Genomic DNA, 14,929 nt, shown 5'->3' on the forward strand with positions numbered 1-14,929 from the left:
CCAAAGCGTGAAAAGATCCCTTTAATGTCGTTATGACGAGTAAATTTAAGAGGGAAAAACCTACAAAACTATGACGACATACCATGTTATTTCACAGTAAGTCGATATAAACAAATCCGACATGACCATATTATTGGGGTGTACCATATTCTATGACGGCATGATATGAAAAAGGTGTTATGGCGTAAAAAATAACTCATCGTGTCGACTAAAACTATGATGGCAAGTCAGTTTCAAAAGAGCATGACGCCACAAATTTGGTTGATTTTTCGACTAAGATCATGTGGACCAAATATATTTTCGGGAAAAGCCGGAAACATTTTGAAATTGTCTAACATATCGTCATACAATTTCTTAGCCATGATATCAAAGTTAATCAAGTTAAGATTTTTTTTCTGTCCTTAGCACATATGCCAGATTAGTTTCACATATTGACATGAAAGCGTAGAATTGAATTAAGCGCAGGTGGTGTTTCTGCAAGCCTTTGATCGAAATCTTCGGTAAATATATTCCTTGCAGAAGGCCAATGTTGTCACCACGGGAAACCTCCGATTAATGAGTTTCCATGACAGGCCTATAACATAACATACTGTACTTGAAGTTACACACACTGGGCTGTGTTTAACAGTGGTTCAAGTACGATAACAGTTTACGGTTATCTAAGTACGTTGTCATAATGTATACTTTTTAAGTATATTCCGTTGTTTGAAGTTTTTTTTTTATAGATAAAGCTGCATTTGGCAATAGTAACATAGGTAGGTTTTATCACACGCTATACCCTGTTTCCCATGTTATACAACCATTACATATTTTTTTTTATATTACACATGTGTAATACACCATTTTAAAGCGTTTTCATTGGCTTAGTTTTCGTTTATTGACCAATCGCATCTTGTTATTTTGCTGAAATGACGTTGCAACCTCAAATGACGTCACGAAATGTAAACAACATTCGTGATTTATCATTATGTTTGCGTCAATATTTATTTAATTTGCTCATTTAAAAGCATGTGATAAAAAAAATCTGACACTCGTTGTCATATCATACCATATTTTATTAAACTCGTCCAGGAAATTCGTTAGTAAGCTCGCAAAAGGCTCGCTTACTAACAAAATTCCTGAACTCGTTTAATAAAATATAGTATGATATGACAACTCGTACCAGATCCTATATATAGGTGTTTTCCTCTACTAAAGTCGAGCATGTCAAAATAACTGTAGTGAGGTGTAAATCGTCATGGCGCACATGAAACGTGAACGATTTTCTGCCGAATTGTTTCAGACAAAATACTAGCATATAGTTCCAGACACCATGAAACTTTTTGAAAACGTAGCCCTTTTTAAAAGAAATATTTTGGGCTATATTTTTATTTATACACTTTACTTTAACCCTTTACTTTTGGCCGTGATTGATGTTTTGAAGATCGAAGACTTGTTTAACTCTGGAGAATATATTGCGCTGTTTTCCTGTTTTTTTATTTCCCAAATGATTAAACCTACAGAAAACTACAAAAACTACATTTATATATAATTTTCGTCAATATTATCTCGCCGTAAGGTCAATATATATGCATGGTACATTTATGAAAATTCCCAACAGTACAGATAAAACTTAATCGTTGATTAGCAAGGTGACTTTTAAGTGAACTGAGTAATATATTCAGTCATTCAGTGACTTGTATCAACCACTTTACTGTTGTTTTGAAGACATTGTGCATGGCTGTAAACATGTATGCGTTGATTAAAATAAATTGATAAAAACCATAAAACCACCCTGATACAAACATAAAGAGTATAGTATGTTATAGAAACATAAAGAGTATTGTATGTTATAGAAACATAAAGAGTATTGTATGTTATAGAAACATAAAGAGTATTGTATGTTATAGAAACATAAAGAGTATTGTATGTTATAGAAACATAAAGAGTATTGTATGTTATAGAAACATAAAGAGTATTGTATGTTATAGAAACGCCTCATACGCCTGCAATCTCAAGGTCTAAGCCAATCGAACAACTGTTCCGTTATTAACCCTTTGCATGCTGGGAAATTTGTCGTCTGCTAAAATGTCGTCTGCTGAATTTATAAAATTAGCATTTTCTTAGATTTTTTTCAAAGAATACTATCAGTATAGCAAACAGTTTGGATCCTGATGAGACGCCACGTTCTGTGGCGTCTCATCTGGATCCAAACGTTCTGTGGCGTCTCATCTGGATCCAAACTGTTTGCAAAGGCCTTTAAAATTCGGTTCCAGCGCTGTAAGGGTTAAAACCGTGATAGATAAGCATACAACTTCACCACCTTGTATACGCAATCAAATGAAAACAGAATACACCTGATATTACAATGTAGCATTAAGACCGTGTTGTTTAATAAGAAAGATGCAGCCAATAGATTTTGTTTTAATATGAAATAAAATCTTGGATTCATAGAAGTTGTATTGATAACGTGTCATTTTTTTAACGTGTTGCATGCAAATAGTTTATTTACAACATGTTTGTTTACAGAAATGCTTGTTAATGAAAGCTGATTATGATATTATGATAAATAAGCTTATAAATTATATGATCGATATTTTAAGGTAAACGTCAAGACTATACACATTAAGTATAGTGTGGATGCAGTTTAATATAGCGAGATTACAATGCAGAGATTTAAAATTTAAATTTAAGTTAAGCGTCAAACTACGCAGCATAGGTTTTACATACAAAATAAATCGGACGAGTACACAATTGGATTGTCGATTTGACTCTAAATAGCCTAATTTCCGCGTGATAACGTCAACATTTGATGCGTGCGCCTGCGAGGCTTTCGAAAACAATCTATGCGCACCTGTTTTTTTAACAATGCATCTTTTTTAAAATAAACGTTGCTTTAATTAAATGTAGCCCTCGCAGACATGAATCGGAAAAAAGGCGGATATGTTTCTGAGTATTCATGTTAAAATCTCGGGAACTCATGTTTCAGAAAATGATACCGTTATGTACTATAATATCATGTCACATCTCAAACAAACTGTGCATTCTCGCATATAAGGATAATATTCTTGATTTATTTAACAATTGTGTTGCATTATGTGGGTGCACATATATAAGAGAACTTACTGTAGGTCTGCGTTAATCACTTGAACTTGCCATGTCTTGTTAAAATTTAAAAAGCACTGTTTCTACTTGATAAAGGCACCGTGAAAGGGATTTTGAAACGTTAAACTCTCCGTCAACAATAGTCAATCTTTCTATTTAATTTAATTTTCAATATAAATAATATAATACTAATAATCAATTATCTGCCATTAACAAAAAGTATTACACGTATTAGAAGTATTATAAATTAAAATCAGATTAAAAGTACACTTTGATAATGTTTGTACGCATTTAATAATATATTGGCCATACAGACACACTTTGATAATGCTTTGAATATAATTAGGGTTGTTTAAATATCTGTATAATAATAGCACAACAAATTCGGAAGAACACTTATATAACATCTTTAAACATAAACATGTTCCCCGATTCATGATGTTAACTGACAATATGCGAAGTAATAATTATGCTCCATTCTGTGAACATATAACAGATGGTTCATCTTACCATCCCATTTAGATACCGCATGTTCAACTGTAAACACTGACCGAGTTTGTTAAAGTAATAATAGCTACGTCCAGTTAATCGATATTGGTAAAAATGTGCATTTATTTTAAAGAAATTTAATATATTTAAATGTTTGTTGATCGACGTTAAGACGAGGTATTATTCACGATGTATTTTTGATGTAGTAATACACACGTGCACATCTGTATTTGCGTTGTTGTACTGTATCGGTTTAGTTTGAAATGTATTCTCAGTTTGGGTATCAAGCAATACCAAATATATATCCAGCTGCACATCAAAACATGTCCTTGCGACGAATGACTACGAGCCATGTAGGCATACCTATTGGATAAGAATTACAGTTATCATTAGATATATCATAACATTTATAATTTAAAAGTTAAATGTCATTGGTTCCGTTTGATAACCATTTAGGGCAAATTTACATTCCGATACAATAATCACTTTCGTACGGGTATTGACGATAAAAGGGATGCATAAACTACTTTCATAACACATAGATTTGATTTAATGTAATTTTCGTCGATATGCTTGAACCAATGTTTTTCAACACAATTGTAATACTATGTCAAGCTTTTAAGAATCATACATTACAATGGGAATCGACGAAATTTGAGAGTAAACAGTTAATTATAAGAGACTGCTGCCATTCTTATTCTCAAAGAAGGTGAATGTGTGAAACGGATTCACACACATCTTGTGATATTTTAAAGCGATTTGAAATAGATCACTGACATCATATCCGCCGAGCCTTGAACCATAACATTTATAACAACTTGTTACGCAATACAAATACCATAAAGTCAAAGTAAGGTCAGAGCTAAAATGAATTACTCAACGACTTTAGTCATTTTCAGATGCTTTATCCATTTTTATAACACCGTTTCATTTCAATAAGCATGCTTATTATTTCTCCTAGAAGTATTTGATCTACACATTTATTTAATATTTTACTACACAGAAGGTCACCTGGTCATCAGAGAGCGCTTCTGTAGTATGAGTCTTCAAAGAAAGAGTCATGTGGCTATATCATTATTTCAATTTCAGGTTGCACACCGTGCTGTGAACACAATTGGCTAATAGATAAAAACAAACCAATAATAACTGAAAATATAGGTGCAGGTTCTTCAGACTGTTGAACACAAACACAATATCATCTCCAATTTGTATCTAAAACATCATTGCCTTAGTCATACTTTGAATTTATATTTGAAAAACAAACACAAATTATTTTTTATAGTTAAAAAACAACTTTAATCGCATTTTTTAGCTTGTTTCCTGAAAAAATATCGAGAAAATTCCGGAACTTAAAAAACAACAACAACGAAGTAATCCCTCTTGAATCGATTGAATGTATGTTCCTATAAATGTGAAATTGCAAATATGAAACAAAACTCACTTTTAACCTATGCGTGTTCTTATAAAAAATACACAGTTCAATACACATTATTCCTTTGGAAATCAAGCGTTATATTTCATAAAAAAATTATTTTGTGTTATTGCTGCATATAAACAATTTATTGGCGCACCTTTGTGCGTCCATTAAATTTGTAAACATAATTTCAACGTGCATGCACGTGTTTTGCATCTCTTTCATACAGAATAAACACATGTTCTTAGGAAACATACTTAAATTAATTAAATAGTTTAGCAAGAAATAATTTATATTTCCTCAATGATACGTATCCCAAACACACACACAGCAAAAGTACTAAAACCACTTCGTAATAAACAGAAAAAGACACATTTGAAAACTTATCATATTATTTAAATAAATAGCTATGTTGGTCGTTTGTTCGATATGCTGATATTTCGTTCACACTCTCAATGTACACGATGAATGGATGATCGATTTATCAGTCTCTTCTTTTAATCGGTCAATCGACCGACATAATGCCAAAACAATGTAAAGAAATAAAAAAAAATGTTAAAAAATACATAGCATAGGTATGCATAATAACAGCGATTCGGCTAATGATAATGTAAACAATGGTTCTATGAGTACCATGTTTATAGCATTGGCAAACGATCACACAAGCTGCATGAAACATAAACACATTTATTTATGTGTGACTGTTACTGCCGATATAAAAAAATATATGACATATTTGAGAAAAAAAGATTTATCTTGATTTATTGAAATTGATCATATAGTAAAATAAAATAAAAATACATCCGAAAACAATCTTCATTAGAACCTTGAACTATTTTCGGTAAACTTTATTGTAACCGTTTCCTTTTTCCTGTGCCATCATTCTCATCCTCATCACCACCATCATCATCATCATCATCATCATCATCATCATCATCATCATCATCATCATCATCAGCATCATCATCATCATCATCATCATCATCATCTTCACCGCCACCACCACCACCACCACCACCACCACCACCACCACCACCACCACCACCACCACCACCACCACCACCACCACCACCACCACCACCACCACCACCACCACCACCACCACCACTACCACCACCACCACCACAACCACCACCACCACCACCACCACCACCACCACCACCACCACCACCACCACCACCACCACCACCACCACCACCACCATCATCATCAGCAGCAGCAGCAGCAGCAGCAAAAGTAGCAGCTATGAAATAATATGTAACACTTTATTTAATATTGTATGTAATGGAACAAGTTCGATAAACTTCTCAGGGGTTAGCTTCTTTACGATTCAATCCAATAACCATACACTTACCTCAATTGTAGGCGTAGGTACCTGATATATTACTCAGTTTGCTTTGCATCGCCATTCATAGACCATACTATTTGGAACTCCTCTTCAGTAATCTATCAAGTTTTATGATGTACAAGAACATATAATTACTTTAATTGATCAGCAGACGTCATATACGACAAATTGTTTATATAAACCGACGGCTGCCTTTCTCATTCCCATCGTCAGGAAGCATTTGTGTGAAACACATAAAAAGACCGATTGCGACATTTTATGGAGATTTGATTTGTTTTGCTGAAATTTAGACAGCAATTCCAGATGGTAATTGCTGTCTATAATGTTTCCGTCAAGATTTGCACCAACACATGTCTAACATCTTATCATCAAAGTTTTTACAATCATAATAAATTCGCATTTGATATGACATTCATTAAATTATCTTCTTACCAAGAACAAGCCTTTGTTTATGATTTTATTTTTATATATTAATACACAACCATAAGGATATAACATAGTGACACTCTCTTTATGATGCACAATTAAACAGACCGAAATCTTCTAGATTTAAAATATATAGTCCATGAACCAGTGTTATTGTTTGTGAAATTTACATGTGGGTGATTAACATGGATCATTCATAAAACAGAACGACGTCTGCTATGCATGCACAAAACCACAATCCCATTCATAAAACAGTTACGAGATTAAGTACGCATTTGGATCCCATTTAAACGTATCTACAGGCATTTAATAAATAATATTTCGAAACTAGTTTTCTCAGAATTAACCGTTATGTATTGTTAAATGATGTGATTTACACGATGGTTAAAACTTTTATGTCTTTCGGATTACAACTGAACTGATTTGTAAAAGGCAAATGCTTACTGCTTAACATAAATCTGCCATAATATGCTTTATTATTATGACGTTTGTGTAGCATAGTTGTATGCATTATTTTATATACCGAAACTAAAATGTTTGATCATCAAAATCTACTTATCTTTACTTTGGGCATTAAATTAAATTTACAAACAATGCAATTATTTAATAATTTTAATGAAACCAACGGGAATAATGTTGTTTTAATAGTTTTTCCTGAGAACATAGATCTACCACGCAGTCATTAAAATTAATTAGAACGGTTTGCGATTCTTCGTATAAGTCTTTAATTGCGTTATATTGATCGCCAACCATGATCTTCTTAAATATTTGCTGATACACACACAAAGGTGTACAATCAATATTTGTGGAATCATGATACATTTAAATAACAATTAAATTTTATCTGATTGCAAAATATAAACAAGTTCCTGTGGCACCGTTGCGTGTCCCTTCCGTTTTTCGCACAATTAAAACTTGCATTTTAAGTTTTTGCACATAATTAATATTGACTTAACCGGAGTGGAAACGTTATTTGCATTTGTTGTTCTTTAATTTAAAACAAACATATTGATATATGTTTCAATATATTATGCTCAGTACGTTTCAACCCATGTGGGTGATAACATTGAATGATATTATCTTGGGAATAAATGTTTACTCTATCGCTTTGATATTTTACAACTTAACAAGATTTTTGAAAACTCTTCAAGTAAACATTAAACTTACATTTATTATCTTAATCGTATTGTATAGTCGACTTCATATAAACAATTGGAAGCACAATTTTATTGAATGATAGACTTGCCGCTTAATGCGAAGCTTTGATCACTAAGCCAATTAATGTATTATTATAACAGGAATATTGTTTAATGAACACTGTTGAAAAAAAGTATTGTGCACTCATGAAGTACGATTTCCTCGTCGGCTGTAACTGTAAACACAAACATTCCCAGACAGCCGTATTTTGCAGCGATTGAGTTTATACGTACACAATCGCGTTTATGGCCAGATAAAATATGGGATGTAAAAAATGCCGCGGCATTTAAAAGTCGTCTGGAGAATTATCTTATATCTTCGTGTGCATGCTGCGCATTAAATTCAAAATAAAAATGACATGATTAAGCATGTCTTTGCATTTGCTTTTTGTAAGTACTCATTTGATTATACATTTTGCCAATTATCCTCAGCATTTCTATTTAAATAATATTAAATTTTGCAGTGATCTTATTAAGACAAATGTTCCGATAAAATGTTATTCAATTAAAAAATAAGGGACTTCGAGAGTGCTTTCACAATAACCATACAAGGAAAACTGTCGGTCATGTTTTTCAACAACCATGAACCAATTCGGCTGAGAAATCATTAGAAAACAATGTTCTGGGAGATGTTCATGATGACCGGACAAAGACGGTGATTTCTAGACTGTTCACAAGATTAACTACAGCAATAAGGAAAACTGCTCAAACCACATGATGGGCCTATTTTTCAACGGTCTGGAACTTTTTTTTCAAAGTCGATTAAGAAAGAAAAAGTTTAATTATATTGAACACAAAATGTGACTTGCAGAAAATTCATATGGTTTACAATAGCTTTATGGGGAAAACTGTTTCCCTCCACCTCCCCATCCCCCCGAGGGCCATGTTTTTTCAACGGACCTAACTAAACCATTTTAAAACTCGGCTGAACTATTAGTACAAAACAGTTCATTATATTTTGGAAAACATTTGACTTCTGAAGTGTTCACATCTTCTATCTTTAAGTTGACCTTGTGCTATAGGTTTTTACCAAATCTAATTCAGTTTCAACTGCTACAGATATATAATTGTGATAAAAGTTCTGGCCAAGTATCATGTTGATAATGTCTTAAGTGTGTTCACAAGGTAAATGTTGACGACGAGCGAAGGACAACAAACGACGCACGAGGGACGACTAACGACTGACTAAATCACGCTGCGCCTCTTTGAGATAAAAACACATATGAATTTGCGAAGCTTAATCGAATGGAGTTTATCATCAAATATTGGACATAGCCATGATAGTACACACGTTATCAAAAGAACAAACATATACATAAACAATTTATATACAATTTGAAACTGTAATTTTAATCTGAAATATTAAAATAATTTTCATTTCACTAATTTGTGAAACGAATAGTATAGTAGATATATTTTACAACAGCACTGAACAAAAGACATATCATTTAGTTAAAAAAAAATGTGTGTAAACCCAAAGTAACAGAAAAAAAAATCGCATATGAATGTATATAGTGTTGTTTTTTTATTGCATGAGAGCCTGAACTCGCAATTTAAACTCAAATGAATCACCAACCTCGAAACCATTATGTTTCAACATAAGAATGTTGTTCCTTTAACAAAATACTGATAAGCCTGCAATCTTAATTTGCAATCCCCTCGAATAAACGGGCTGTTATTCAACCCGTGACAGATAATTTTACAAACACCTCGCCCATTGAAAGGCATATTACACTATTAATGCAATAGTTTGTATACAGAAATGCCGCCCTAAGAAAGAACATTTATTCCCATTCTTATTACAGGAAACATAAACTAAGTTTTTGCCGGATGAAAACTGCAATCTTCGTTTCAAATAGCCAAAACAGTTTCATTACCGAACAGTATTTTGCTTTAAGTAAAAATACATGTAGTAAAATATATTCATAAATATTCTTCAATTTAAAGAAGGAAACATATATTTATAATTACATTAATAATAAAGAATGCATTTAACTTTTATCAATTTAGTTTGATAAAATTATATTCAATGGCGTTGTACAAAACATATATATGTACATAATATTGATAAAAAATAAGAGGTATTGATAATATTATGCAGCATTAATTAAAGGATTAATGATCTAAATATGTGTGATATAAATAATAATGCTGTAAAAAACTTAAGCAATGAAACAATACCGGCTAAACTATTAAAACACAGTAAAAGTAAAATATTATGTAATAAATTGATATAACTAGGGTTAAGACAATAATTATAATGATTTTATGAGCAAATATTTGGCAACATAAAGACACCGTTTTTCATTAACTAAAAGGATACGTAAAAGGATATTTCTGCACTTTGGCTGTCGGATCCCACAGCTTTTAGTCACCTGTCACCCTAAAGGACACTTCTTTTGGGTTTTAACCTTATTTGAACTATCGTGACTACAAGTCACAAATAGACTGACCAAGTGTGACTACAAGACACAACTTGAAGGTTAAAATTACAGTGTGACTATAAGACACAACTAGAGGGCCTAAGCGTGACTAAAAGACAGCTGGTTGATGTAACTCAATCATTGAGCAAAGAAGCCCTAATGATTCTTGGTCCTAATCAGCTGGGAATCTAACGAGTCTAAAGACTATTAATCAAAGTTGAAAAGTGTGTTAATGGCAAAATGTAGCATTTCAAAGAACGCCATTACAATGTCGGTGAAACTCGACATTGCGCGGATTCCGCACACGATCACGTCATCAACAGATGCACCTGCTGCGCAATGTTGACAACTGGGGCTTTCTAAGTCCGCGCACTTTTTGCCAATAAAGTTTTATTTGATGAAATTAAAGTCTAAGCTTTAGCAAAAACACATTGATATAAGAAGAAAAACAATTTGTTATGCATGTGAAAAAAATGTACATGAAAGTCTTGAGGAACTTAAACAAAACGTTTATTGGTCTGTCTTTGAATCAATCACATTGTAGCCTTAGGAGTATCGTGATATGCATATGCCTGTTTTTGTAACTTATAGCAGACATAGATAACAGTTTAAGTTTTATTTGTTTGTCCGGTCGCATGTTTATATTTCTAACAATTTAATTCTGCAGTCTGAGCATAACATTGTTCACGACAGTGTGTACTCTATTGTCAAACACTCAATTGCATATCGTTTCTTAACATGTAAGCACGTAAAGCATAATGAACTGATATTCTTCCTCGAACAAAAAATAAATATTTTTGTTACTAGTGAAGTCGAATCAGGCAACATTCCTATCAGTGTCCAAAACGTTTAAAAGCACGCGTTTCGATATTGGTATGGGCCAAAGATACGTTTATTGTGTAGATACTTCTAATGACATCATTAACAATATTTTTCTCTAAATATTATATGAAATCATAGCTTGCTTTGTAAACTACATTATCTTTGGTTTGAACACACCATATTAATGATGCTGAAGGTATGTGAAATTTCCGTCACATTATTACGATTAAAAAAAAAAAGAAAGTTCAATTAATTCTGTTTTCTAATCGATGAATTTGAACGTAATATAATAAATTTAAATTCATTATACCACAAAAATATCATGTTCATAGAATGGTTTCGATTTCAATAAATGGTAACTTACCATATCACGAAATATGTTAAGCATAATATAAAATAAAAAAAATAAAGTGTTTCAATCGACCGAAATTTCAATGACACTAACCATTACTAAGCTATTTTATTGTTAGTATAGCGTTTGCCGAGTTTATCGCAAGTTGATCCCAGTGTGCTTTTTTATACTTTCCAAGACTATCGATCCGATCCATTCGCAGATAACACATGGAATGTTCGAAATATTGGTATCTTGTAATTTAAGACCATCATTTTTATCATTTATATAATCCACTTGTGATATCAATAAACAATTCTGTAACAGTGTAAAGCAAATGAAAGTTAACTGCATTTGCCTAAGAAATGCCCGTACAGGCAGCTGTATATTAAGATAATTTAATTTATATTTTCTTTTTTTCTTACCTATGTCACACTCCGTTCCGAGCCATCCATCCATGCAGACCTTGTCTCCGTTTCCGTTGCACGTGTAGTGCCCAAGCTTGTCGTCACGTGGTCTACAGTACTTGGAGCACGTGGTGTTGAAGTAGTTCGTATCGCAGACAACTCGAATCCTGTAAGGTGCATACTATCATTGTATCAGCAATGTTCTGAAACACTAGCGCGAATCAAAGGACGCGAAGCGAACGAGGACTGTTAGTGTGATACATATTGCAATTAGTTTGAACGGAAATACAGTGGCAACAATGTATAATCATATATTCGGTGATCACAAATTTAAAAGTATGTTCTTTTACAATAACATTCACATATATATTTTACTAGTATGTTATTTTTCAATAACATTCTCATATATATTTGACTTGTTTTAAGTTTATTATACAGTCAAGCATTAACATGCATTTTTGTCGTAAAAGAAGGAATATGATATTATCGCTCTTTTTACATCAACTTAAAGCTCATATAATCTACATGCATGCAAATGCCGTATAATACGTCTGTGCTTACTTGTATATCAGTGTAGCGGTGTGCCCGTTGTTAGTCAAGGTGTGCCAAGCGTCGCCAGGAAGGATGACACCGGAATGTGAAGAAACGTCTATCAGACGGTCACCTGACAAAAAACATACATATAACAACATAATTCACACATTCAAAGTATATAAAACGTTGAATCATTGCGTCTGGATGTAGTTTAATGTATATGGCAGGGCAGTGTGTGTAAATTTCAAAAGATTTACTATCACTAAAGTCTTCACGTTGTCAAAGCCATGTATATCTTAAGTTGTTTGAGTGATCATGTACGTATTGCCATATCGTAAATGTTTAACCAACACTTTAACACAAGATTTATCAGCTTCTTGTTGACTTCGGAATACCTGTATTGATGTGGAGATTCCTGTGGCATGTAAACATTCTTTCACCAATGCTTGAATAAGAGTGTCATGTCATCCCCAACGTTTGTGTCGCTAATGGTGCGTATGTAACTTCACAATAAACATCGATGACATTGAAATATGATATAGCTCGCGAATGATTAGAAGCGATCCATACCATAAAAGTCAGAGGCTGATACCCATTTTGCTTTCGCGGATGACGTAAAACAAACTTAATCTATGTTGACAATTTATGTCCAAAGTTATTGTCCAAAGCCACGCTACAAATGTAAGTTTGTAAACAAAATATTTATTTTAACTCTGTGCTTTTCGCAATAAATTATTGTCTTATCCTTATGGTGTATCTCGTTATATAACGACAAATTTCTTTTTGAATTTTAGATTAAGTTTGGAATATTAAGTTATTCAATTCCATGCCAAACCGTGCCATGTTCAGTGCACAGTGAGACACGCAATGTCACCATTAATTAAATATTGGACTCTGCGTGTTGTCAACATGTACAAAAAGCCTTACACGTGCAGCTTAATTGATCATGTTATATATTCACGGATTCAACCAATACAATTTAACATAATTAAGTAAGACGCTATTCTGTATAGTGAATCACTACTCAGAAGTGTGCGTGTTGTTGCACTACTCAGAAGTGTGCGTGTTGTTGCACTACTCAGAAGTGTGCGTGTTGTTGCACTACTCAGAAGTGTGCGTGTTGTTGCACTACTCAGAAGTGTGCGTGTTGTTGCATTTGGCGCTTTTTGTTCTTCAAAATTTACTAGTGTATCGAAAGTAATGAAACAGAAAAGAACACACGCCAATAACTTGTAAAGAAAGATAAATATTGTTTTACTTTATGTCTTACCGAAAACAGGTAGGAATGAATCTAAACATTAAGTATTATATTATGCTTACACAATAGACATATCATTTAATTTGAACAGTTATAGTGATCCTGACGTTTGTTTACCCTATTACACGTTTTGTTAATTTATTAACTAATAACTTATGGTAACAATTAAGATTGATAAATTGTCTTCATTTCAAAACCGGATATAAATGGCACCCAATGTGGTCTATAAATCACCGGGTATCTAATTGCATCTGATTTAAGGCTTTTGTTGCCAACGTTCGCATACGGTTTAGTGTCTTATTGGTAAACAGTGAAAAAGCGATCCGGATGCACTGACATCCTATGACCGATTCACGAAGCATCGATCAGGAAAGAAGAATTGTTTGCTGGATCGCGCATCTTTACAGCGTAGCACTTGTGTTTGTTTTACTTTCTAATTAGCCATTGATCTGTGTGCTTTGTGAACTCATCAGCGGGACATAGGAGAACTACGGAACAAATTGATTTGTTTTTAATGTTTGTCAGCATGCAATTTCTCATATAATAGATATATACATCAATGCTATTGATGTTCACGCTTTTGTGTGGGGCAGGGGTAGAATTGGGTCGACGTTCTTTCTGCCAGTCCTTTCGTCCAGAAGTTTTTTTTTCCGCAAGTTTTTGTTTACGGAGTTTCCCTTAGCAACAGTTTACTTAATTACAATTTATTTTATTTAATAATTGAATTATGGGCTCATATTACCAGGACGTTTTATTTCAATATTTTTGTCAGAGTAATGTGACTTTGATTGCATAAATCATGCGCTTCTTGTTGAAGCTAAGTTATCCATCATTAAATCGGCCGTTGAATCGTTCATGGTGTAAATGTACTGGCGCAAACTATTGCAGTTAAATCGGGGAACGATATCGAATTGCGTTAATAGATAACCCGATATTATTGATATTATGGAATTACGGTGGGCTACGTCAGTATATTTTGTATAAAGACAACCAATTCAATTGTATGTCCGTATGTGTACATTTTAAACTGTGGGTTGAAACCATTATGATACGTTAAGACCGCAAATAATCTTCTTTGCCTAAGACTAATGAACACCCAAGGTGTTAGACTTTGTGTTTCGAAATAAATTCTTCTAATGTGTGTCGAAAAAGGCACGTTTTCTTGTGGAAGATAATTGGGTAAAGAAAATGAAAATG

General features: G+C 33.1%; 1 protein-coding gene across 1 annotated transcript in view; it reads right to left on the reverse strand.

Annotated features, from left to right (window-relative positions):
* The window catches only part of LOC127871707 (protein jagged-1b-like), a 69,989-nt gene that overhangs the window by 27,464 nt on the left and 27,596 nt on the right, over positions 1-14,929 (reverse strand). Inside the window, 2 exon segments of the mRNA XM_052414845.1 lie at positions 11,959-12,107; positions 12,502-12,604. Coding sequence (XP_052270805.1) covers positions 11,959-12,107; positions 12,502-12,604 — 252 coding nt within the window.

This window comes from Dreissena polymorpha, chromosome 3 (assembly GCF_020536995.1).
Source record: "Dreissena polymorpha isolate Duluth1 chromosome 3, UMN_Dpol_1.0, whole genome shotgun sequence".
Taxonomy (NCBI): Eukaryota; Metazoa; Mollusca; class Bivalvia; order Myida; family Dreissenidae; genus Dreissena; species Dreissena polymorpha.